At 38.8% G+C, this 26,356-nt stretch overlaps 3 protein-coding genes across 3 annotated transcripts; all 3 read left to right on the top strand.

Moving 5' to 3' along the window:
• Positions 1–568: 568 nt before the first annotated feature.
• Positions 569–18,201, top strand: LOC137139314 (rhamnose-binding lectin-like). The gene is made up of 18 exons (XM_067526369.1): positions 569–680; positions 962–994; positions 1,281–1,385; positions 1,816–1,951; positions 2,714–2,823; positions 2,913–2,957; positions 3,059–3,191; positions 3,389–3,492; positions 10,620–10,679; positions 14,941–15,039; positions 15,321–15,353; positions 15,640–15,744; positions 16,175–16,310; positions 17,071–17,180; positions 17,270–17,314; positions 17,416–17,548; positions 17,746–17,849; positions 18,063–18,201. Exons 1-18 carry the CDS (start codon positions 650–652, stop codon positions 18,086–18,088), a joined length of 1,548 nt encoding a protein of 515 aa, XP_067382470.1. The 5' UTR covers positions 569–649; the 3' UTR covers positions 18,089–18,201.
• LOC137140015 (polymeric immunoglobulin receptor-like) lies at positions 4,760–7,907 on the top strand. Its single transcript, XM_067528022.1, has 5 exons — positions 4,760–4,979; positions 5,156–5,482; positions 6,020–6,337; positions 7,112–7,276; positions 7,387–7,907. Exons 1-5 carry the CDS (start codon positions 4,940–4,942, stop codon positions 7,401–7,403), a joined length of 867 nt encoding a protein of 288 aa, XP_067384123.1. The 5' UTR covers positions 4,760–4,939; the 3' UTR covers positions 7,404–7,907.
• An 838-nt stretch (positions 18,202–19,039) lies between the features above and the next one.
• Positions 19,040–21,837, top strand: LOC137139313 (polymeric immunoglobulin receptor-like). Its single transcript, XM_067526368.1, has 5 exons — positions 19,040–19,336; positions 19,513–19,839; positions 20,378–20,695; positions 21,470–21,630; positions 21,814–21,837. Exons 1-5 carry the CDS (start codon positions 19,297–19,299, stop codon positions 21,835–21,837), a joined length of 870 nt encoding a protein of 289 aa, XP_067382469.1. The 5' UTR covers positions 19,040–19,296.
• The last annotated feature ends 4,519 nt before the right edge of the window (positions 21,838–26,356 follow it).

Here is a 26,356-nt window from a genome sequence, read left to right as displayed (position 1 = left end):
CAGGACACTGTGCATGTAGTTTCCTAAACGTAACATATTTTTATTGAAGTTGCTTTGACGGTGTCAACTTTAACATGGCTGCTCTAAAGGGGATTATCCTGTTCCGTAAACATTGACAAAAGCCTGACCAGGATGCTCAAAGTTAAACAGAGGTATCAGAAGTAAACCAAGCGTTTAGAGTCAAATTGTTAGTTATTGTAACAGTGATGTCTCAGGTTTTAGCCTCTCGCAGTGCTGCAAACATTTTACAATGTGGAAAAAAGCAGCTGGATGGAAACCAGCTGGTGGTGAGTCGGCTGCCAGGACTTCTGTTAGGTGTGTGTCTGCTAACGTGAGAAGTGAAAGGCGATACACTGCGGTCAGTGACCATGTGACACTTTACACACAAGACAAACAAGATGTTAGATGTGATCTCAGTTTTCAGACACCTTGTTTGGGAAATGAGGTTATTGTAGAGGTTGAGTTTCTTCAGAGATGTTCCTTCCTGTTATTGTAACGACTATTTGCAGTCTTTCAATTTCCTTGTTCGGTCAGTCTAAAACATACATTGTGGCTTTTTACCCCTTTTACTCCAACACAATAAATAGCCAGTGTGTGTCTGAAGCACCATCAGTTCCACGCTTGTCCTGAAAGCAGATCTTCTAACAACATGTCCTGCTCCAGACTCAGCACTGCACTGTGTAAGTACAACACAGTTGACTGTATAGTTTCATTTTGCAGCAAAACATGTTTTTAATGAAACATAAGATCACTGCTGATATCTGAATAACAATAAGACAAATTAAAAGTAATATGTAAGTAAAAATCTGTTTTAATGAGCTGATGTTGTGCATGCGAGGATTCAAAATGAGCAGTTAAGTAACTAAAAACATCTTTTAAACACCACAAACCAATCATTTGTCTCCCAGGAAAAACTGCATGAAGGACTCAACTGTCAACGTGTATTTGTGTCTTTTTTCAGTGCTGGCAGCAGCAGGTTTGCTTGTGGGTTCAGGTAAATGTCTGAATGTTGTAGGCTAATACGTTTGTGCTAATCCTGAACGATAAAGGTCAAAGATCACTGTGGTGGTTTTCACGTTGTGGCTGATAACCAGATTTAAACAAAGCACATATTCACACATATTAGCAGTTTCTCACCTTTTTGCTCGTTCGTCATCTGTTTGTCCTTCTTAAAAGCAAACTGCAAATATTATTTAAGTAAGATTCAGGAAGAATTAATTCTCCTCTAACTTTTACAACCATGTGCATTATTATTCCACATCAGTTTATTTTCGTTACAGGTTTTTCTGAGGCTGAACAGGATTTTGCATCCACCCTTCCCACCGTGTCCACAGAGAGAGCGATCACCTGCGACGACCTCTACAACGTCCAGCAACTGAGCTGTGGTACGACTGAAAGCTTTTAAAAACTACATCCACACAGCTAACAGAAAATTGTCAGGTCAGTGGGGTCCTGGCAGATGGATTTGGATTCAGGACCCCAGTAATTCTAAAATCCTTGATTAGACTCTGGTTACACCATCATGTCTTAAGCACTACAGCATCCAATGAATCATGGAAAGAAGCTCTCAGCAAGTACACAATGTCTTGTTGTTTGACAATGGCGGCCAGTTGTGTAACGACACAGTTTTTTCTCTTTTTACCAGATGCTACATGATCATGTTTTCACTAGCAGGAGCTGCATTGTTGTATTTTTTTAATGATAATTACTGACAGAAAAGTTGTAACATCATTACTGTCTCATCAGTATATTTGTGAGTCATTGCTCTCTGACAGTACTGAAACATTTGTGTCCTCTTCACATGCTGTGTAACAGACAGTGGAGTGATCAGTGTGCAGGCAGCTCTGTATGGACGAGCAGACAGTAAGACCTGCAGTGAGGGCTGGTCTCCACAACAGCTTTCTAATACAAACTGTGCTCAGCAGGGGACCACAAGCGTCCTCAAGGAAAGGTACACACACACACACACACACACACACACACAGTAATATTCAACAGAAAGAATAATATCATTTGGTTCCTTTGCTCTGATAATATTTAGGAGTTGGATCAGCAAAGGTTTTTGCATTATATTGAGGTTCAGTACTTGTTTTAGCTCAGGAACAGAAGCCTGAGAGCTAAATTAAATGTTTAAAACTCTAACGCCCAAAGATGTTTGAACCTACCCATCATACAGATCAGTCAAGCAACGCCACCATGTCGGGAGGCAGGCGTCTGTTGAAAGGATGCAGGGTTCTGGATTGTGGTTGCGACTTTAGTTGCTCACAGTGACAACTCTCCTGCTGTGTGCACACTCAGACCAACCGCCTCCAAAACCTTCCATGATTATACAAAATAAACATTTCCTCTTAAAAATAGACATAAAATCATAAGGCAGTTTTATATATTTGATGGATGTTTCTTGTCATAGTTTTTTCTTTTGTACCTTTGTAGTTTTGAGCCTTTGCTCATTTGACTGCATCATTTGTTTGGACTCTGCACCTTTGGACTCCATCCTATTAACTACTGTTATTTTAATCATCAAACAAGTTACTGTTCCTCTCATGCACCTTCATTCAAATCATTCTTCAATATTTGAATGGACAAAACAACACACAATGAATAAGTTGTTGATGCCGTGTCGCCATAGAAAGTGTGTGAACTAGTTGGTCAATGGTCAAAAAAAAGGGCCTGAACACACAATATGACGCATATATGATTTTTTTCCCTGCAGATGTGATGGTAAGAGAGTTTGTCAAATAAACACAAATGTCCTTCGTACCTCTGACCCCTGCTATGGCATCTACAAATACCTGGACACCATCTACACCTGCATCGCAGAAAGTCAGTTCCATTTGTGTGTAACTGAACATTTTTCCCACTAAGTTGGATTATTACAACGTGTCTGAGGTGATGTGTCTTTGCTTTGTCAGAACGCAGTGTAACATGTGAGGGATCTGTGTTAAACCTTCAGTGTGGTGAGATCTCAATGTTTTTTATTACAGCTTTGCTCAAGTAATATTATGAACATGCACATAGAACTTGTGTGAATATGTTACTTTTCTCCTTCTTTTGTCAGATAAAGGGAAGGTTTTATACATCCACAGTGCTGATTATGGACGCCATGACCAGACCACGTGCTCTTACCAACGTCCTGCAGGGCAGGTCCAGAATGTGCAGTGCTCAAGGGCGTCTAACATAGTTGCTCAAAGGTGCAATTTCTCCCTCGTGTCCCAAATCCAATTGTTTTTGCACTAAAGTGTTTTAAATCTCCAAAATCCAACGAAATCTGACCCCAAAATATGGAATCACAACGTAGACAATTGAACAGCAGAGCTGAATCCTACACGTTGTCTTCTATCAAATCCCACCCAAACTTGTGTTCACTCACATCCCTCTGCATCCACAGCTGCAACGGGAGAAACAGCTGCACTGTCAGCGCGAGCAACTCAGTGTTTGGAGACCCCTGTGTCGGCACTTACAAGTACCTGGAGGTGGCTTACATATGTTACTGTAAGTAGCTCAAAGGCCGCTCTGCTCTTTCATGACAATGGAGCAATCTCCATGACAACAGCCATGAGATCACAGTAAATGGATTATGGATATAATTACTATTTCCATAGTTAACAAAGTTTGGTAATTATCAAACATTATTTTGCAGTAACAGAAACCTTTGTTCCATCATTTTCTTGATTCTGCCTTCACCTCATATTTTCTCTTTTGCAGGTCCTCAGTTGCCTGCAAAGAACTGAAATCACTTACATGCTGAATAAAAAGCACACTGACGTAATCGAGCAACCAGTGAAGTAAATCAAATTCTAAATACACCATGTGGCCAAAAGTATTTGGATACACAAAAATTACACCCATCTCATATCAGGACAGTCGAACGCGGAGCATCCACATACTTTTTGCTTCATAATGTTAATAAACAACAAATTAATCTGAATAAATCACTACTTACATTTGTATTTGCTTAATTCTTTCTGCTGCTTTCTATCATTGTATCATATTAATAAAAAATTTGCAGATCAATTGTACATGTGCACATTTATTTAGCAGTGTTTGGAGTTTTCTGCATGACTCTGGAGCTCATGGCTAATGTTTTTATTATTACACATAGCAGGTAAATCTTTTTATTTATCAGGTATTAACTTGATAACAGTCCAGAGTTTCTCTGGCTGAGAGGCTTTGCTGAAGATAATTAAGTGTAAATGTGAAAAATGTCTTCTGACTCTAATCTTGTAACAACTTTTGGTCAAATCATTGTATTTATAAATGTATAAACTAACTTATAAATCATGTGGATTCGCCTGTTGTCTCCGTCTGATTTTTAGGCAAAGATGATGCTGTGTAACATCTTTATTTTTTTAGTTTACGTCCTGTATTGCTGTTGATGTGAATGTAGCTGTGAACAATAGACAATAAACCAATAGAAATTATGCGTATTATGTCTGGATTATGTCATTAGCATCACCACATGCCAAACAGAACTGGTGCCAAACGTAAAAAAACAGAGATTTTCTTTGTACTTATCACTATTTGTGGCAATAACCTTCAAACCCCTGAGAGAAATGAGAAATAAACTAATACCTACTAAACCAATAGCAGCCTGAGTCATCTCCTGTAGGAGTTCATTCTATATATGTGATGCTGTGTGTGTGTCACTTATTTTAACAAGTAGAACGTCCTGCTTCCAGAGTCAGTAAAGTAACATAAAACTGTGAGATTTCTTCAACATCTTGAATAGAGAGGCTTTGTTCAGTTATTCTGATCAGGAATTTTTGCATAGTAAATGATAAATACTTTCCTTGTGCTGACAGTCACATCATCATCATCATGATGTGGCTGCAGCCAAAGCTGGGAGCTAAAACAAAGATCAACTTCCTGCTTGGTCACACAGAGACTTTGAAGTGACAGAGGCATCGTTTCTGCAGCTTCACCAGTTTTCTCCATCAGGATGAAGATTCCCCATGTTCTGTTCCTCTGCTTCTTATCAGGTGAGGACTGATTACCCGACTGTGTCTGTAATGCTGCATTTTTCATTTCTTTAAATCTCTGACCACAGATTCTCTGCTTCATGCTGTAGAATGTAGAACAGTGAACAATATTTGTCAGAGCAGACACAGAAACACAAGTACTGACAATCAGAATGTACTGTGTGTCCCTCCAACAGCTCTGTGTGGTGGAAACAACGGACTAATCATTTTAACAGCATCAAAAGGAAGAAGTGGTCGACTTTCTTGTTACTTGCTCCCGTCTGGAAACACAAAGTTCTTCTGTAAGGGACAATGTGAAGAAGAAAACATTCTCATTAAAACAGATAACGTCACAGCTACAAGTGGTAGATACAGCACTGATTACAAAAATGCATCAGGATATGGAATTTTGACTGTGAGCATCACCAATTTCACCCAGTCTGACTCAGGACCATACAGGTGTGGTTTGGGCAAATCTTTGGTTCCAGACTCATACAGTGACTTTGAGATCAGAGTTTCAGAAGGTGAGTTTTTGCTAAAAGTCATTAAACCAAATATATTTAGAATAGTCGCGTTTTTAAGAAACATCAATATCTGCAACTTGTTAAAATCCTCAATTAGCATTGAAAAATGTGAAATTAAAAAGATGCACAAGATTGAAAACACAATTTTAACTCTTCCTTTGAAGCATTAACGGTTGGTGTATAGAGAAAATTTATGTTACGTAATGAATGAATCCTGAAAAGTCCAGTGTGAATTCGTACATACAACTTATAACTCACGGCTTCAGCTTCAGGGGTAAATCCATTTTAAATGTATGTAAAGACTAAATAAGTCATGAATATGTAAATTTGATGATTTATACATTTATATGACGAAAACTAAATCAAACTTAAACTGGACTTAATTCTAAATTACACACTACAGAACAGAAACAAATTAAACTGTGGGTGGACTGTGATTTGTTCATGATATGTGGAATTAGATTTGAATAATTTATAAAATGTATAAAATGTTCCGTATTGTGATTTAACCATAACTGTGCCTGTTCTTTTCCACAGTGTATCTGAATATTATTGGCTTTATCCGCACATATACTGAAGGAGAAAACATCACATATCCGTGCCACAATTATGTCTACAATAGCACAAGGTTCTTCTGTAAGAAGCCATGTAACAGAGAGAATGTTCTCATCACCACAACTAATGTCACAGCTCAGACTGGAAGATACGGCATTAAATACACAGCAGGATCTGCATCCGGACTGTATGTCACAATCACACAAGTGACCGGGTCTGACACAGGATGGTACAGGTGTGGTTACGGTGACCCTTTGTCTCCAGTTTCATATGAGAGGTTTCAGATCCTTGTTGCAGACGGTGAGTGTGTTTTAAAACTCATCAACACGTGTCTTTGTAATCCATTCATTTTCTGTTCAGTGCTGTTCTACCAGGTTCAGTTTGTGCTGTGGATGCCAAAGGATTGAAACCTGATGTCATTGATTTATATTGTTTGATTGGGCAGTTAACTTTTCCTGTGAAGGCTCTGTGCACAGTACTAAAGCTCTAAACAGTAGCAAGTCAGATGTCCTCAGGTCTTCCAGACACGCTGAGCTGGTAACAGACCCTGTGCTAGACCCTGAACACGTTGGAGAGATTATATATGTATCTCATCTGACCTTGGAATCCAACCAGAGGAGCTAGAAATTATTATATCTGCTGCCACCACAACAACACTTTGGGGATGATGATGACAGATGGACGGACTTTTATTTTTTTAAGTTTGGATAAAGACGTCCAGCTGACAAATGTGGTTGACTGGGAACCTTCAAACTGTAAATGTAACATGTTTGTTCATGTGAATCTTCTGGCTCCTCCCTAACTGTGGTGACACACCTGATTTTAGGGACTATTAGGTATTTGGTGGGAACTGAAACAATGGTCATCAGGGAAGTTAACAGCATATGATTGTTCTGTAAGTTTATTATAAAACCCAGCAGTTACTAATTTCTCATTTGCTTTGAGCCAAACCAACTTGCTACAATTACCTGACATATCTGATCTTTGTTGTTTGTCTGTCTCCGGTTGTCAGGGACATGTATCAGTATTTCTTCAGTAGCTGATGGTTTTACTGTTTACGGTTTACAATTCCAGGGCCTCCAACTACTACTACTACTCCAACTTCTACTCCCTCCTCCAATGCCCAGTTCCTGGCCTCCTTCCTGCCTCTGGTTTTGGGTGTCCCCTTGGTTGTTGTGTCATTCTTGGTTGTATTTCTGCTGCTCCACCAATGGAAGAAAAGGAGAAACACCAGTAGTAGTGAGTTTTCTCACCGAAATAATAATTTCTTTAATGCTTTTTTGCCCTCACATCACAATCTGCTCTGTTACTCTGTTTCAAGTTTGCTTTCATTCCTGTTTTATTTTCAGTTATTTGTTATCTATGAGAACTGGAATCAGGCGTGATGTGAGACTCTTCTCAAACATTGAACCAGCCACCAGAGATCAGGACCTGAACTGCTCTACAACGACAATGAATAAAAAGTAATTGATTTAATTTGTATCGTGAATCTTAAGCTTTGCTGCAGATTTACAGTTTTTTCACTGGTTTTTAATTATCTGACTTCTGCTGATAGAAACTGTTTGTTTCTGAGGATGATCACCATCTTCTCACTTCATTACCTGGTTATGCTCCTTCTCTTTGAGAAGATAGAAATGTGAAGTCCAGCTTTTACCCGTTGATTATCACAAGTTTAGTTTTCTAATCCAATTACATGAAGCCAGGTTTTCACTCCTACTTGTTATGGTTTTTCGTTTCCAGCTTTCCCAAAGATTTTATTTGTTTTCTTGGCTTTGGTGAAGTAGTCACCTCCAGACTGTAATGGTTGTGTGATGATGACACATGAAACCACTGGTAGAGTTGACTCTGAATAAATCACTGTGTGTATGAACATGTGTTTCAGTTGTTGATTTGCTGTGTGATGTGGATATTATTACCAGTGATGATATGAAAATATCAAACATATAGTATAAAACCAAACCAAGAAAGACAAATCAGCATGGATGTTCATGTGTGTTGTGTGAGTGTAGAGTAGAATTGGTTCTGATCCCTGGTGGCTGGATGGAGACCCAGGTAGTCCTCACACGTGGAGACTGGACAATCGTACAAGGGAACTTGAAAAAGAAACGATTTAAATCTTTATTTTCCGGAGGCAGAAAAGCCAACACACCATGGGGACTAAAGCTGTCTCCTCGTGTTTTACTGGTGTAGCTGCTTCTGTTTTCTGTAAACTCCACCCGAGTTAATGTGTATGAAACTTCTCATGTTTACCACATTTAATGAGTTTAGGTGAAGTATATTACTAAATCTGAGAAATGAACGTAAACGGGGCAGTAATACACTTTTTCTGTCCAGTTACTGGGGTTCAATTCTTGTAAAACGGGTTTTTCTCACTAATATTTTCATATCTTATCAAGAACCATCAAACCATCTGTTTCTCCAATCAGAGTTAATGAATTGATGACATATTAAACTTTCACCGTTTAAGAAGATGTTGAAAGTGTTTAAGCAAGAAATGAGACTGGACTATAAGATGACTTTGTGTCTGAGGGCAACATATTGCTCAGTTTAATGCATCTTCGTGTTTGTTGTTTGGAAACTCTGAGAAATTCTTATTTATTGACTTATTTATGTGGGATATGAAAGGGAACATGAAATGTTTTTTCAGTTTTACAGCAGCCGTATTGGCCAAGAAGGAAGCGAAGTAAGAAAGTGTTAAAGAAACTCACCTCATTGTTTTTTATAATAGAAACCCTCCTGCAAACATAACGCCCAGTGCTCAGCTTTGCTCCCTCTGCATCCGTCTTTATGTCTCCACGCTCACGTGCATTTCGATTCATTATTCTGCACTTTCTAATGCAAATTGAATCACTTTGATCAGTTTAAAGTTAAAATCCATCATCTGTAATCACTTTGTCCGTGTACAGTTACTTTTGACAGCACTGCCCTTTACTATTCCCTCCCTGCCATCTTGACTCAGGTAACCTCAGGTAACCAGGGCAACAGTGACACACTCCATCTTCTTTTTATCAAGTCAAGGTAGCAGCTGGAACGTGAAAACTTTCATTCACTGTACAGCACCAAGGTGGCATTAATGTAAAATATTAGAGCGCTTTATTATTCTTTGAAGATACAAGTTACAGTTACAGTAAGTCATTTAAGTCCAAACTAGAGATGTGTCAGATATCATCTGCACAGCGATATACGTTTGTTCAGTCATTCAAAATCCCACCAGGAAGCATGTACAAAGCAAATAAGAGAGGACCCAGAATGCCCTTGGGGCACATTGCACAAGTCTGCTTTCAATAGGAGGAAGATGAGAACTGTCAGGGAGGAGGGGCAGAGGTCAACATGGATGCAGAGGGAAGTGAAATTGAGAGAGAGGGCAAGTGGCACCTAAACAAGTGCCAACAAAATAATGTGAGGGATGTTTGAAGACTGAGGCTTAGGGAAACATGAAAAGGTGACTGTTCTTCCTCCAGCAGCCTTTTTTACACCAACAATCACCATTTTGTATCTGTCCTACATCATCTCAGGTTTAAAGACGTCCTAAAGGAAGAGACGTTCCATAAACAGCTGGCTCAGACATACTACATCTGTACAAGGCTTCAGCTGCTGAAACTACATCTATTACATCCACGTCTTACATACAGCAGTGGCAGGTGCTCTAGTCGATGCCAGTTTGTCTTTATTCAGAGAAAACCGTTTTTTTCAGGACAGCAAGTCCTTCTCTCAATGCTGGACAAGTGCAGAACAGTGAACATTTCTTCATAACAACAGAAACTGGAAGTTAGATTTTGATTAAACTTATTGAATTTCTTTTGTCCTTTTTTTAGTTTGTGAGTCCCCATGTTTGTACGTCTGTGCAGCAGCTAAAATTCTCTCTTGTGGCCTCGACTCACCACGAGATCAGGAGGGAAACTAAATACTTGTATTTATATTCACTTCCTCTTTTTCAGTAGTTAAGTCCTTAAAGACTATAGCACAGTGGAAAACCATCTAAAAGCCTCTAATTCAGTTGGCAACAGAGACGTCTATCAACAACATCTTTGTGTCTTGTGTCGAAAAAACACAACCACTGCAGTGCTTTAGATAAAAGTACTATAGAAGTGAACCCTTTACCATTTCTGAAAAAGACCTAAATTTTACTCAACACCATCACAAAGCCTTTGACATTTTAACTGAAAAGTTAAAAAGAGGAAGAGAATCAGGTTTTTAATTTTCCTTGCCTCTGTGTTTGAGTGTGTGTTTTATTCATCGACACTTTTTGCTTTTTCAACACATTTGAAAAAAATTAGAAACAAATAACTTTGGTGAACGTCAGTCTTCATGTCATGTCTTCAGTAACATTTCCAGCACCGATTTCCTGCATTTAGGTTCCTGCAGTGGCAGCAACATGATACTGAGGCTGCAGCTGAAGCTGTCAAATACCACAAACATGCAGAAAGACAGAAACAGGCAACAGAGGAACTTCAGCTTCCTGTCTTTCTATGTAGTTACAGGATGAGGAGACAGATCTGACCATCACATCATATCTTTAACACTTTGGACACATTTATATTTGTCCAAACGTCTAAACACACATGCTTCTCATGACCTAAAGGTTTGGGTAAACCACTGGTTCCAGATTCATGCTGGAACTTTGAAATAAGAGTCTCAGATGGTAAGTTTCTACTGCAAGTTATTACGTTGGATGTGTTTAGAACATGAGTAGTCATTTAAAACTCCAAACATATCTGCAACATTTCTCATAAACTGTACACTTATTGAATTATTTGTTTATGACACGTTTTAGAAGATTCTTTGCAAAAAGAAACATTTTCAAGAAGATAAATTGGTGATTAATGTCTTTGTTAACAACTTTACCTCCACATTCAGCACTGATAGTTCTTAACATTAAAAGCATTTCCATGTTCAAATGCTCTTGTGTTAAGCAGCTACATGGCTGTAATATTTTATCACTTATGAAAAAGGGAAATATATATATACAGCTGCTTCTCCGTCAACCACACAAACACAATGGCAGCTGCCCGGTGGTAGAGTTCGGTGTCTTGCCCAAAGACACATAGTGAATAGTGTCTTTATCCAAAGTGCTTTGCCATGTGGCTTCACAAACTGCAAGTTGCTCATCTGAGCAAGCAGGAGCCATTTAAATATTAGTGACAGGAATCAAACCACTGACACTACAGCTTGAGCTGGAGCTAAGACGAAAGACGTCCAGTTGACGTGATTCCAAATACACCATATTGCCAAAAGTATTCAGTGACCTGCCTTTAGACCCATATGAACTGTCGTGACATCTCATTCTTAATCCATAGGGTTTAATATGACGTCGGCCCTTTGCAGCCATAACAGCTTCAACTCTTCTGGGAAGACTTTCCACCAGGTTTAAGAGTGTGTTTATGAAATACATAATACACAGTGCTCGCAGTCTTCGCTCCAATTCATCCCAAAGGTTTCTATCGGGTTGAGGTCAGGACTCTGTGCAGGCCAGTCAAGTTCTTCCACACCAAACTCACTCATCCATGTCTTTATGGACCTTGCTTTGTGCACCTGAATTAATTTATTTGGATGGGTGAGCGAATACTTTTGGCAATATGTCGTTACATTTAACTTTGAATTTAATAAACTAAACTTTTCCAGATGTGGAACCAACAAACATGACACATGATATTTTATTGGTATCTTTTGTGCAGAACTGTTGGATCGAGACTCTGGCTTTGTCCAAACAGTAGCTGAAGGAGAAAAAAGGCAGAATATTCTTCTGTAAAGACCAATGTAAGAAAGTAGAGGACATTTTCATTGACACAAATGACGTCACAGCTAAGAGTGGAAGACACAGCATCGAATACAGAGATGGATCTGTGTTTGGGTTGTACGTCACAATCACACAAGTGACCAAGTTTGACACGAGGTGGTACCAGTGTGGTTACGGTGACCCTTGAAAATGGACGTTGGTGCCAATTCTGAAGTTCTTCTATACTATGTTCACAAGAAAGAGAGATAGAGACAGAGCAAAACTCAGGTAACTAAGTTAAACTTGGCTGATTTATGTTTTAATATAAATCTTTGTTTCCTCATTTGTTTGCAGTTATCAGTCACCTATGAGAACTGGACTCCTGACCCAGGATGTGAACACTCCATCTACCAAAACCTCCATCCAACAAACCAAACTCAGGACCAGACGTATTCTTCGATTATAAGTTCAGATAATAAACCGTGATGTTTTGATTACTCAGTAGTGTTGTGGCTTTTTACAGAAAGTAAAAACAGCAAAGTACAGTTACACTCTAAACATATTCTTTGATTTCATTATATCAATTAATCATTTTACCACTTTTGAAAATGTTAAAGTTCTTTAAAGGACAGAGACAACAACTTGCTTCTGATAATTTCGCTGAAGATCTGAACACGATTGTCAGAGTGAGTGAAATCATGTTCATTAAACGGAAAAACAGCAAAGTATATTTACACTCTAAACATATTTTTCGATTTCATTATATCAAATTACCATTTTAAGTTCTTTAAGGACAGAGACCACACAGGTTTTGGACTTCCTCCTTATTCAGAGCAACAACAACTTGATTCTGATAATTTCGCTTTAGATCTGAACACGATTTTCAGTGTGTGAGTGAAATCATGTTCATTAAACGGAAGAACAGAATTAATCTGGATCTTTTTTTGTTGCTGTGCAGCTTTGTAAAGTCCAGTGTTGGTGTGAGTGACTTGTAAATACATTTTAAACACTGACTGCTGTACGACTCTGCCTGCTACTCACAAACAGAGTTTACATATTTCAATCTCAGCAGCAGATATAAAAACGTGCCTTCAACAAAACAACATGGTCAGGAACAGGTGTAATCAGGAAACCAAAACGTGTACATAGACTCGGAACAGGCACAAAAACTATCGAACAAATCCTCGATAGATAACACAATGACCCTGTCACACTAGCCATTTTAGGGGGGACCCAAGTGCAACAAGGACACAGGGGGTTATGATAAAAAGGCTTTATGATTATTATAAAAAGAAAAGAACAAACAGCAAACATAAATTCACTCCTATAAAAAGGACAAAGCTGACACCATTTCACAAGGTCACACAAACATTGGAGGCAAAAGAACAGGAAAAATCTGAACATCAATGTAAAACTATTAACTAGTAAAACATAACTAAGAAAATAACGACTTCTCATAAACAGAAAAAAAGGTCACAAAAAACTGACTAAGACATCAAAAGAAAAATCAAACCAAACCTCAGACCAAGACAAACAGGTAACAGAGTCCAAATAATGCGTCAGAAATCCAAATGACACAAGACAGGAAAAGCAGAAGATAGTGTGTTACACAGCACAGCACGGACCAAACAAAGACAATGAGCTGGGTTTACAAAGGCAGGGGAACAGGTGGAAACAATTGTGAACGGTGATGAGTGGTCAAGATGGAGAAATGAACTGGGGACAGGAAGTGGAGAGAAGGGGTACAAAATAAAAGTCCAAGACCGGAAGTGAATGTGAGGGCCAGATCATGACAGAACCAAACCTCAGACCCAAAATAAAGTCCAAGTAACGAAAGTCAGTCATGACCAGAAGGTTTAATCGAGGAAAATGGATCTGACAGCGAGTGAGTCTAGCTGAGGGTTTAAATAGACAATTAGAATTTACAGTATGTGGAGTGTGAAGTGGCTTAAATGAGTGTAGGACAGGAAATGGAACCAGAGGAATTACAAAATAAGAGTCAGGAAACAGAAAGTTTGGGGCAGAGCCATAAACCATAATCTCCCCTGAGGGAACCAAAGTGGCAAAATGGCTGTTTTCTATCATGTTGTGTCTCCTCTGCATGCGAAACCTGAACTGAAATCAGTTTTCCTGCTGCATTAGGCATAAAAGACATTTTTGTAACAGTGGCCAGTGGGTTGGTGTAGTCACATACAGTGGTTAGAGGTTACAGAAAGTTTAGACAAGAGAAAAAACAGCACATACAGACAATTTGTACAATTGAACACTTTTACTTTGAGCTTGTAAGACCTGGTCATAAAAGTACAGTTGTACTACTCTATGTACTATACTGTGTGTGTTCATTGTCAGAGTGATGGTGCTCATTACTCTTTGACAGAAATCTACACACAGGCCAAACCAAAAGATGCTGAAGATGGCATGTAGAGCTAAAATGATGTCAGGATTAAACAAAGTACAGGCAGAATTAAAGGCAACAGCCAGAACCGTGTATCGATGTTATTTATTGTTAGAGGAGTTTTTCTGCAAACCGATGGCTGATTTCCCTCAAATGTAAAAAACACTGTAAACTGACCTGCTCATTAATGAAATGTGTTGTTCTCTGATCACAGGACACTGTGCATGTAGTTTCCTAAACGTAACATATTTTTATTGAAGTTGCTTTGACGGTGTCAACTTTAACATGGCTGCTCTAAAGGGGATTATCCTGTTCCGTAAACATTGACAAAAGCCTGACCAGGATGCTCAAAGTTAAACAGAGGTATCAGAAGTAAACCAAGCGTTTAGAGTCAAATTGTTAGTTATTGTAACAGTGATGTCTCAGGTTTTAGCCTCTCGCAGTGCTGCAAACATTTTACAATGTGGAAAAAAGCAGCTGGATGGAAACCAGCTGGTGGTGAGTCGGCTGCCAGGACTTCTGTTAGGTGTGTGTCTGCTAACGTGAGAAGTGAAAGGCGATACACTGCGGTCAGTGACCATGTGACACTTTACACACAAGACAAACAAGATGTTAGATGTGATCTCAGTTTTCAGACACCTTGTTTGGGAAATGAGGTTATTGTAGAGGTTGAGTTTCTTCAGAGATGTTCCTTCCTGTTATTGTAACGACTATTTGCAGTCTTTCAATTTCCTTGTTCGGTCAGTCTAAAACATACATTGTGGCTTTTTACCCCTTTTACTCCAACACAATAAATAGCCAGTGTGTGTCTGAAGCACCATCAGTTCCACGCTTGTCCTGAAAGCAGATCTTCTAACAACATGTCCTGCTCCAGACTCAGCACTGCACTGTGTAAGTACAACACAGTTGACTGTATAGTTTCATTTTGCAGCAAAACATGTTTTTAATGAAACATAAGATCACTGCTGATATCTGAATAACAATAAGACAAATTAAAAGTAATATGTAAGTAAAAATCTGTTTTAATGAGCTGATGTTGTGCATGCGAGGATTCAAAATGAGCAGTTAAGTAACTAAAAACATCTTTTAAACACCACAAACCAATCATTTGTCTCCCAGGAAAAACTGCATGAAGGACTCAACTGTCAACGTGTATTTGTGTCTTTTTTCAGTGCTGGCAGCAGCAGGTTTGCTTGTGGGTTCAGGTAAATGTCTGAATGTTGTAGGCTAATACGTTTGTGCTAATCCTGAACGATAAAGGTCAAAGATCACTGTGGTGGTTTTCACGTTGTGGCTGATAACCAGATTTAAACAAAGCACATATTCACACATATTAGCAGTTTCTCACCTTTTTGCTCGTTCGTCATCTGTTTGTCCTTCTTAAAAGCAAACTGCAAATATTATTTAAGTAAGATTCAGGAAGAATTAATTCTCCTCTAACTTTTACAACCATGTGCATTATTATTCCACATCAGTTTATTTTCGTTACAGGTTTTTCTGAGGCTGAACAGGATTTTGCATCCACCCTTCCCACCGTGTCCACAGAGAGAGCGATCACCTGCGACGACCTCTACAACGTCCAGCAACTGAGCTGTGGTACGACTGAAAGCTTTTAAAAACTACATCCACACAGCTAACAGAAAATTGTCAGGTCAGTGGGGTCCTGGCAGATGGATTTGGATTCAGGACCCCAGTAATTCTAAAATCCTTGATTAGACTCTGGTTACACCATCATGTCTTAAGCACTACAGCATCCAATGAATCATGGAAAGAAGCTCTCAGCAAGTACACAATGTCTTGTTGTTTGACAATGGCGGCCAGTTGTGTAACGACACAGTTTTTTCTCTTTTTACCAGATGCTACATGATCATGTTTTCACTAGCAGGAGCTGCATTGTTGTATTTTTTTAATGATAATTACTGACAGAAAAGTTGTAACATCATTACTGTCTCATCAGTATATTTGTGAGTCATTGCTCTCTGACAGTACTGAAACATTTGTGTCCTCTTCACATGCTGTGTAACAGACAGTGGAGTGATCAGTGTGCAGGCAGCTCTGTATGGACGAGCAGACAGTAAGACCTGCAGTGAGGGCTGGTCTCCACAACAGCTTTCTAATACAAACTGTGCTCAGCAGGGGACCACAAGCGTCCTCAAGGAAAGGTACACACACACACACACACACACACACACACACACACAGTAATATTAAACAGAAAGAATAATATCATTTGGTTCCTTTGCTCTGATAATATTTAGGAGTTGGATCAGCAAAGGTTTTTGCATTATATTGAGGTTCAGTACTTGTTTTAGCTCAGGAACAGAAGCCTGAGAGCTAAATTAAATGTTTAAAACTCTAACGCCCAAAGATGTTTGAACCTACCCATCATACAGATCAGTCAAGCAACGCCACCATGTCGGGAGGCAGGCGTCTGTTGCAGGGTTCTGGATTGTGGTTGCGACTTTAGTTGCTCACAGTGACAACTCTCCTGCTGTGTGCACACTCAGACCAACCGCCTCCAAAACCTTCCATGATTATACAAAATAAACATTTCCTCTTAAAAATAGACATAAAATCATAAGGCAGTTTTATATATTTGATGGATGTTTCTTGTCATAGTTTTTTCTTTTGTACCTTTGTAGTTTTGAGCCTTTGCTCATTTGACTGCATCATTTGTTTGGACTCTGCACCTTTGGACTCCATCCTATTAACTACTGTTATTTTAATCATCAAACAAGTTACTGTTCCTCTCATGCACCTTCATTCAAATCATTCTTCAATATTTGAATGGACAAAACAACACACAATGAATAAGTTGTTGATGCCGTGTCGCCATAGAAAGTGTGTGAACTAGTTGGTCAATGGTCAAAAAAAAGGGCCTGAACACACAATATGACGCATATATGATTTTTTTCCCTGCAGATGTGATGGTAAGAGAGTTTGTCAAATAAACACAAATGTCCTTCGTACCTCTGACCCCTGCTATGGCATCTACAAATACCTGGACACCATCTACACCTGCATCGCAGAAAGTCAGTTCCATTTGTGTGTAACTGAACATTTTTCCCACTAAGTTGGATTATTACAACGTGTCTGAGGTGATGTGTCTTTGCTTTGTCAGAACGCAGTGTAACATGTGAGGGATCTGTGTTAAACCTTCAGTGTGGTGAGATCTCAATGTTTTTTATTACAGCTTTGCTCAAGTAATATTATGAACATGCACATAGAACTTGTGTGAATATGTTACTTTTCTCCTTCTTTTGTCAGATAAAGGGAAGGTTTTATACATCCACAGTGCTGATTATGGACGCCATGACCAGACCACGTGCTCTTACCAACGTCCTGCAGGGCAGGTCCAGAATGTGCAGTGCTCAAGGGCGTCTAACATAGTTGCTCAAAGGTGCAATTTCTCCCTCGTGTCCCAAATCCAATTGTTTTTGTACTAAAGTGTTTTAAATCTCCAAAATCCAACGAAATCTGACCCCAAAATATGGAATCACAACGTAGACAATTGAACAGCAGAGCTGAATCCTACACGTTGTCTTCTATCAAATCCCACCCAAACTTGTGTTCACTCACATCCCTCTGCATCCACAGCTGCAACGGGAGAAACAGCTGCACTGTCAGCGCGAGCAACTCAGTGTTTGGAGACCCCTGTGTCGGCACTTACAAGTACCTGGAGGTGGCTTACATATGTTACTGTAAGTAGCTCAAAGGCCGCTCTGCTCTTTCATGACAATGGAGCAATCTCCATGACAACAGCCATGAGATCACAGTAAATGGATTATGGATATAATTACTATTTCCATAGTTAACAAAGTTTGGTAATTATCAAACATTATTTTGCAGTAACAGAAACCTTTGTTCCATCATTTTCTTGATTCTGCCTTCACTTCATATTTTCTCTTTTGCAGGTCCTCAGTTGCCTGCAAAGAACTGAAATCACTTACATGCTGAATAAAAAGCACACTGACGTAATCGAGCAACCAGTGAAGTAAATCAAATTCTAAATACACCATGTGGCCAAAAGTATTTGGATACACAAAAATTACACCCATCTCATATCAGGACAGTCGAACGCGGAGCATCCACATACTTTTTGCTTCATAATGTTAATAAACAACAAATTAATCTGAATAAATCACTACTTACACTTGTACTTGATTAATTCTTTCTGCTGCTTTATATCATTGTATCATATTAATAAATAATTTGCAGATCAATTGTACATGTGCACATTTATTTAGCAGTGTTTGGAATTTTCTGCATGACTCTGGAGCTCATGGCTAATGTTTTTATTATTACACATAGCAGGTAAATCTTTTTATTTATCAGGTGGAAACTTGATAACAGTCCAGAGTTTCTCTGGCTGAGAGGCTTTGCTGAAGATAATTAAGTGTAAATGTGAAAAATGTCTTCTGACTCTAATCATGTAACAACTTTTGGTCAAATCATTGTATTTATAAATGTATAAACTAACTTATAAATCATGTGGATTCGCCTGTTGTCTCCGTCTGATTTTTAGGCAAAGATGATGCTGTGTAACATCTTTATTTTTTTAGTTTACGTCCTGTATTGCTGTTGATGTGAATGTAGCTGTGAACAATAGACAATAAACCAATAGAAATTATGCGTATTATGTCTGGATTATGTCATTAGCATCACCACATGCCAAACAGAACTGGTGCCAAACGTAAAAAAACAGAGATTTTCTTTGTACTTATCACTATTTGTGGCAATAACCTTCAAACCCCTGAGAGAAATGAGAAATAAACTAATACTTACTAAACCAATAGCAGCCTGAGTCATCTCCTGTAGGAGTTCATTCTATATATGTGATGCTGTGTGTGTGTCACTTATTTTAACAAGTAGAACGTCCTGCTTCCAGAGTCAGTAAAGTAACATAAAACTGTGAGATTTCTTCCACATCTTGAATAGAGAGGCTTTGTTCAGTTATTCTGATCAGGAATTTTTGCATAGTAAATGATAAATACTTTCCTTGTGCTGACAGTCACATCATCATCATCATGATGTGGCTGCAGCCAAAGCTGGGAGCTAAAACAAAGATCAACTTCCTGCTTGGTCACACAGAGACTTTGAAGTGACAGAGGCATCGTTTCTGCAGCTTCACCAGTTTTCTCCATCAGGATGAAGATTCCCCATGTTCTGTTCCTCTGCTTCTTATCAGGTGAGGACTGATTACCCGACTGTGTCTGTAATGCTGCATTTTTCATTTCTTTAAATCTCTGACCACAGATTCTCTGCTTCATGCTGTAGAATGTAGAACAGTGAACAATATTTGTCAGAGCAGACACAGAAACACAAGTACTGACAATCAGAATGTACTGTGTGTCCCTCCAACAGCTCTGTGTGGTGGAAACAACGGACTAATCATTTTAACAGCATCAAAAGGAAGAAGTGGTCGACTTTCTTGTTACTTGCTCCCGTCTGGAAACACAAAGTTCTTCTGTAAGGGACAATGTGAAGAAGAAAACATTCTCATTAAAACAGATAACGTCACAGCTACAAGTGGTAGATACAGCACTGATTACAAAAATGCATCAGGATATGGAATTTTGACTGTGAGCATCACCAATTTCACCCAGTCTGACTCAGGACCATACAGGTGTGGTTTGGGCAAATCTTTGGTTCCAGACTCATACAGTGACTTTGAGATCAGAGTTTCAGAAGGTGAGTTTTTGCTAAAAGTCATTAAACCAAATATATTTAGAATAGTCGCGTTTTTAAGAAACATCAATATCTGCAACTTGTTAAAATCCTCAATTAGCATTGAAAAATGTGAAATTAAAAAGATGCACAAGATTGAAAACACAATTTTAACTCTTCCTTTGAAGCATTAACGGTTGGTGTATAGAGAAAATTTATGTTATGTAATGAATGAATCCTGAAAAGTCCAGTGTGAATTCGTACATACAACTTATAACTCACGGCTTCAGCTTCAGGGGTAAATCCATTTTAAATGTATGTAAAGACTAAATAAGTCATGAATATGTAAATTTGATGATTTATACATTTATATGACGAAAACTAAATCAAACTTAAACTGGACTTAATTCTAAATTACACACTACAGAACAGAAACAAATTAAACTGTGGGTGGACTGTGATTTGTTCATGATGTGTGGAATTGGATTTATAATAATTTATAAAATGTATAAAATGTTCTGTATTGTCATGTAACCATAACTGTGCCTGTTCTTTTCCACAGTGTATCTGAATATTATTGGCTTTATCCGCACATATACTGAAGGAGAAAACATCACATATCCGTGCCACAATTATGTCTACAATAGCACAAGGTTCTTCTGTAAGGAGCCATGTAACAGAGAGAATGTTCTCATCACCACAACTAATGTCACAGCTCAGACTGGAAGATACGGCATTAAATACACAGCAGGATCTGCATCCGGACTGTATGTCACAATCACACAAGTGAACAGGTCTGACACAGGATGGTACAGGTGTGGTTACGGTGACCCTTTGTCTCCAGTTTCATATGAGAGGTTTCAGATCCTTGTTGCAGACGGTGAGTGTGTTTTAAAACTCATCAACACGTGTCTTTGTAATCCATTCATTTTCTGTTCAGTGCTGTTCTACCAGGTTCAGTTTGTGCTGTGGATGCCAAAGGATTGAAACCTGATGTCATTGATTTATATTGTTTGATTGGGCAGTTAACTTTTCCTGTGAAGGCTCTGTGCACAGTACTAAAGCTCTAAACAGTAGCAAGTCAGATGTCCTCAGGTCTTCCAGACACGCTGAGCTGGTAACAGACCCTGTGCTAGACCCTGAACACGTTGGAGAGATTATATATGTATCTCATCTGACCTTGGAATCCAACCAGAGGAGCTAGAAATTATTATATCTGCTGCCACCGCAACAACACTTTGGGGATGATGATGACAGATGGACGGACTTTTATTTTTTTAAGTTTGGATAAAGACGTCCAGCTGACAAATGTGGTTGACTGGGAACCTTCAAACTGTAAATGTAACATGTTTGTTCATGTGAATCTTCTGGCTCCTCCCTAACTGTGGTGACACACCTGATTTTAGGGACTATTAGGTATTTGGTGGGAACTGAAACAATGGTCATCAGGGAAGTTAACAGCATATGATTGTTCTGTAAGTTTATTATAAAACCCAGCAGTTACTAATTTCTCATTTGCTTTGAGCAAAACCAACTTGCTACAATTACCTGACATATCTGATCTTTGTTGTGTGTCTGTCTCTGGTTGTCAGGGACGTGTATCAGTATTTCTTCAGTAGCTGATGGTTTTACTGTTTACGGTTTACAATTCCAGGGCCTCCAACTACTACTACTACTCCAACTTCTACTCCCTCCTCCAATGCCCAGTTCCTGCCTCTGGGCCTGGGTATCCCCTTGGTTGTTCTGTTACTCTTGGTTGTATTTCTGCTGTTCTACCAATGGAAGAAAAGGAGAAACACCAGTAGCGACAAAGAGGTGACTTTAACTTTATCTTATTTAGTTTTTGTTTGAAGTCAGATTCAGTGGTTATGGATGGTGTGTAATCAGCAGCTGTTCTTCTCTGCTCATACTTCTCCAATATGCACAAAATGAGGTGGTTTCAGACTGAGACTGAGACCTGGAACATTTAGTTCTGTTGGCACTGTGTCTGTTTTACAGACGTTCATGATGCACAGAGGATGAATGTGTTTCGCTCAATATTTGTGAAAGCAGCATGATCCAGCAAACTGGCATAAGGCTCAATCCTGCACTGTTTCATGGTTCCTTTATTACTTTTCAACGGAAATTTTAATGTAGCTGTTTTATTGTTTTCCTTTATATCAGTTTTGTAATTTCTTTGAAAAAGTTTTACTCACCAATTATGATTTTAAAATAATAATTTCTTTAATGCTTTTTTGCTTTCATTCCTGTTTTATTTTCAGTTACCTGTTATCTATGATAACCAAAACCAGGCGTGATGTGAGACTCTTCTCAAACATGCTCCTTCTCTTTGAGAAGATAGAAATGTGAAGTCCAGCTTTTACCCGTTGATTATCACAAGTTTAGTTTTCTAATCCAATTACATGAAGCCAGGTTTTCACTCCTACTTGTTATGGTTTTTCGTTTCCAGCTTTCCCAAAGATTTTATTTGTTTTCTTGGCTTTGGTGAAGTAGTCACCTCCAGACTGTAATGGTTGTGTGATGATGACACATGAAACCACTGGTAGAGTTGACTCTGAATAAATCACTGTGTGTATGAACATGTGTTTCAGTTGTTGATTTGCTGTGTGATGTGGATATTATTACCAGTGATGATATGAAAATATCAAACATATAGTATAAAACCAAACCAAGAAAGACAAATCAGCATGGATGTTCATGTGTGTTGTGTGAGTGTAGAGTAGAATTGGTTCTGATCCCTGGTGGCTGGATGGAGACCCAGGTAGTCCTCACACGTGGAGACTGGACAATCGTACAAGGGAACTTGAAAAAGAAACGATTTAAATCTTTATTTTCCGGAGGCAGAAAAGCCAACACACCATGGGGACTAAAGCTGTCTCCTCGTGTTTTACTGGTGTAGCTGCTTCTGTTTTCTGTAAACTCCACCCGAGTTAATGTGTATGAAACTTCTCATGTTTACCACATTTAATGAGTTTAGGTGAAGTATATTACTAAATCTGAGAAATGAACGTAAACGGGGCAGTAATACACTTTTTCTGTCCAGTTACTGGGGTTCAATTCTTGTAAAACGGGTTTTTCTCACTAATATTTTCATATCTTATCAAGAACCATCAAACCATCTGTTTCTCCAATCAGAGTTAATGAATTGATGACATATTAAACTTTCACCGTTTAAGAAGATGTTGAAAGTGTTTAAGCAAGAAATGAGACTGGACTATAAGATGACTTTGTGTCTGAGGGCAACATATTGCTCAGTTTAATGCATCTTCGTGTTTGTTGTTTGGAAACTCTGAGAAATTCTTATTTATTGACTTATTTATGTGGGATATGAAAGGGAACATGAAATGTTTTTTCAGTTTTACAGCAGCCGTATTGGCCAAGAAGGAAGCGAAGTAAGAAAGTGTTAAAGAAACTCACCTCATTGTTTTTTATAATAGAAACCCTCCTGCAAACATAACGCCCAGTGCTCAGCTTTGCTCCCTCTGCATCCGTCTTTATGTCTCCACGCTCACGTGCATTTCGATTCATTATTCTGCACTTTCTAATGCAAATTGAATCACTTTGATCAGTTTAAAGTTAAAATCCATCATCTGTAATCACTTTGTCCGTGTACAGTTACTTTTGACAGCACTGCCCTTTACTATTCCCTCCCTGCCATCTTGACTCAGGTAACCTCAGGTAACCAGGGCAACAGTGACACACTCCATCTTCTTTTTATCAAGTCAAGGTAGCAGCTGGAACGTGAAAACTTTCATTCACTGTACAGCACCAAGGTGGCATTAATGTAAAATATTAGAGCGCTTTATTATTCTTTGAAGATACAAGTTACAGTTACAGTAAGTCATTTAAGTCCAAACTAGAGATGTGTCAGATATCATCTGCACAGCGATATACGTTTGTTCAGTCATTCAAAATCCCACCAGGAAGCATGTACAAAGCAAATAAGAGAGGACCCAGAATGCCCTTGGGGCACATTGCACAAGTCTGCTTTCAATAGGAGGAAGATGAGAACTGTCAGGGAGGAGGGGCAGAGGTCAACATGGATGCAGAGGGAAGTGAAATTGAGAGAGAGGGCAAGTGGCACCTAAACAAGTGCCAACAAAATAATGTGAGGGATGTTTGAAGACTGAGGCTTAGGGAAACATGAAAAGGTGACTGTTCTTCCTCCAGCAGCCTTTTTTACACCAACAATCACCATTTTGTATCTGTCCTACATCATCTCAGGTTTAAAGACGTCCTAAAGGAAGAGACGTTCCATAAACAGCTGGCTCAGACATACTACATCTGTACAAGGCTTCAGCTGCTGAAACTACATCTATTACATCCACGTCTTACATACAGCAGTGGCAGGTGCTCTAGTCGATGCCAGTTTGTCTTTATTCAGAGAAAACCGTTTTTTTCAGGACAGCAAGTCCTTCTCTCAATGCTGGACAAGTGCAGAACAGTGAACATTTCTTCATAACAACAGAAACTGGAAGTTAGATTTTGATTAAACTTATTGAATTTCTTTTGTCCTTTTTTTAGTTTGTGAGTCCCCATGTTTGTACGTCTGTGCAGCAGCTAAAATTCTCTCTTGTGGCCTCGACTCACCACGAGATCAGGAGGGAAACTAAATACTTGTATTTATATTCACTTCCTCTTTTTCAGTAGTTAAGTCCTTAAAGACTATAGCACAGTGGAAAACCATCTAAAAGCCTCTAATTCAGTTGGCAACAGAGACGTCTATCAACAACATCTTTGTGTCTTGTGTCGAAAAAACACAACCACTGCAGTGCTTTAGATAAAAGTACTATAGAAGTGAACCCTTTACCATTTCTGAAAAAGACCTAAATTTTACTCAACACCATCACAAAGCCTTTGACATTTTAACTGAAAAGTTAAAAAGAGGAAGAGAATCAGGTTTTTAATTTTCCTTGCCTCTGTGTTTGAGTGTGTGTTTTATTCATCGACACTTTTTGCTTTTTCAACACATTTGAAAAAAATTAGAAACAAATAACTTTGGTGAACGTCAGTCTTCATGTCATGTCTTCAGTAACATTTCCAGCACCGATTTCCTGCATTTAGGTTCCTGCAGTGGCAGCAACATGATACTGAGGCTGCAGCTGAAGCTGTCAAATACCACAAACATGCAGAAAGACAGAAACAGGCAACAGAGGAACTTCAGCTTCCTGTCTTTCTATGTAGTTACAGGATGAGGAGACAGATCTGACCATCACATCATATCTTTAACACTTTGGACACATTTATATTTGTCCAAACGTCTAAACACACATGCTTCTCATGACCTAAAGGTTTGGGTAAACCACTGGTTCCAGATTCATGCTGGAACTTTGAAATAAGAGTCTCAGATGGTAAGTTTCTACTGCAAGTTATTACGTTGGATGTGTTTAGAACATGAGTAGTCATTTAAAACTCCAAACATATCTGCAACATTTCTCATAAACTGTACACTTATTGAATTATTTGTTTATGACACGTTTTAGAAGATTCTTTGCAAAAAGAAACATTTTCAAGAAGATAAATTGGTGATTAATGTCTTTGTTAACAACTTTACCTCCACATTCAGCACTGATAGTTCTTAACATTAAAAGCATTTCCATGTTCAAATGCTCTTGTGTTAAGCAGCTACATGGCTGTAATATTTTATCACTTATGAAAAAGGGAAATATATATATACAGCTGCTTCTCCGTCAACCACACAAACACAATGGCAGCTGCCCGGTGGTAGAGTTCGGTGTCTTGCCCAAAGACACATAGTGAATAGTGTCTTTATCCAAAGTGCTTTGCCATGTGGCTTCACAAACTGCAAGTTGCTCATCTGAGCAAGCAGGAGCCATTTAAATATTAGTGACAGGAATCAAACCACTGACACTACAGCTTGAGCTGGAGCTAAGACGAAAGACGTCCAGTTGACGTGATTCCAAATACACCATATTGCCAAAAGTATTCAGTGACCTGCCTTTAGACCCATATGAACTGTCGTGACATCTCATTCTTAATCCATAGGGTTTAATATGACGTCGGCCCTTTGCAGCCATAACAGCTTCAACTCTTCTGGGAAGACTTTCCACCAGGTTTAAGAGTGTGTTTATGAAATACATAATACACAGTGCTCGCAGTCTTCGCTCCAATTCATCCCAAAGGTTTCTATCGGGTTGAGGTCAGGACTCTGTGCAGGCCAGTCAAGTTCTTCCACACCAAACTCACTCATCCATGTCTTTATGGACCTTGCTTTGTGCACCTGAATTAATTTATTTGGATGGGTGAGCGAATACTTTTGGCAATATGTCGTTACATTTAACTTTGAATTTAATAAACTAAACTTTTCCAGATGTGGAACCAACAAACATGACACATGATATTTTATTGGTATCTTTTGTGCAGAACTGTTGGATCGAGACTCTGGCTTTGTCCAAACAGTAGCTGAAGGAGAAAAAAGGCAGAATATTCTTCTGTAAAGACCAATGTAAGAAAGTAGAGGACATTTTCATTGACACAAATGACGTCACAGCTAAGAGTGGAAGACACAGCATCGAATACA

Source organism: Channa argus, chromosome 13, assembly GCF_033026475.1.
Source record: "Channa argus isolate prfri chromosome 13, Channa argus male v1.0, whole genome shotgun sequence".
Lineage (NCBI taxonomy): Eukaryota > Metazoa > Chordata > Actinopteri > Anabantiformes > Channidae > Channa > Channa argus.
This window is presented reverse-complemented; position numbering and strand designations above follow the sequence as displayed.

Coding starts and splice junctions, on each gene's coding strand:
- LOC137139314 (XM_067526369.1), top strand. CDS start 650: ATGTCCTGCTCCAGACTCAGCACTGCACTGT. Junction 3,192..3,388: donor TCTAACATAGTTGCTCAAAG/GTGCAATTTCTC, acceptor CTGCATCCACAG/CTGCAACGGGAGAAACAGCT. Junction 16,311..17,070: donor ACAAGCGTCCTCAAGGAAAG/GTACACACACAC, acceptor TTTTCCCTGCAG/ATGTGATGGTAAGAGAGTTT.
- LOC137140015 (XM_067528022.1), top strand. CDS start 4,940: ATGAAGATTCCCCATGTTCTGTTCCTCTGCTTCTTATCAG. Junction 5,483..6,019: donor TGAGATCAGAGTTTCAGAAG/GTGAGTTTTTGC, acceptor TCTTTTCCACAG/TGTATCTGAATATTATTGGC. Junction 6,338..7,111: donor TCAGATCCTTGTTGCAGACG/GTGAGTGTGTTT, acceptor TTACAATTCCAG/GGCCTCCAACTACTACTACT.
- LOC137139313 (XM_067526368.1), top strand. CDS start 19,297: ATGAAGATTCCCCATGTTCTGTTCCTCTGCTTCTTATCAG. Junction 20,696..21,469: donor TCAGATCCTTGTTGCAGACG/GTGAGTGTGTTT, acceptor TTACAATTCCAG/GGCCTCCAACTACTACTACT. Junction 21,631..21,813: donor ACACCAGTAGCGACAAAGAG/GTGACTTTAACT, acceptor TCTGTTTTACAG/ACGTTCATGATGCACAGAGG.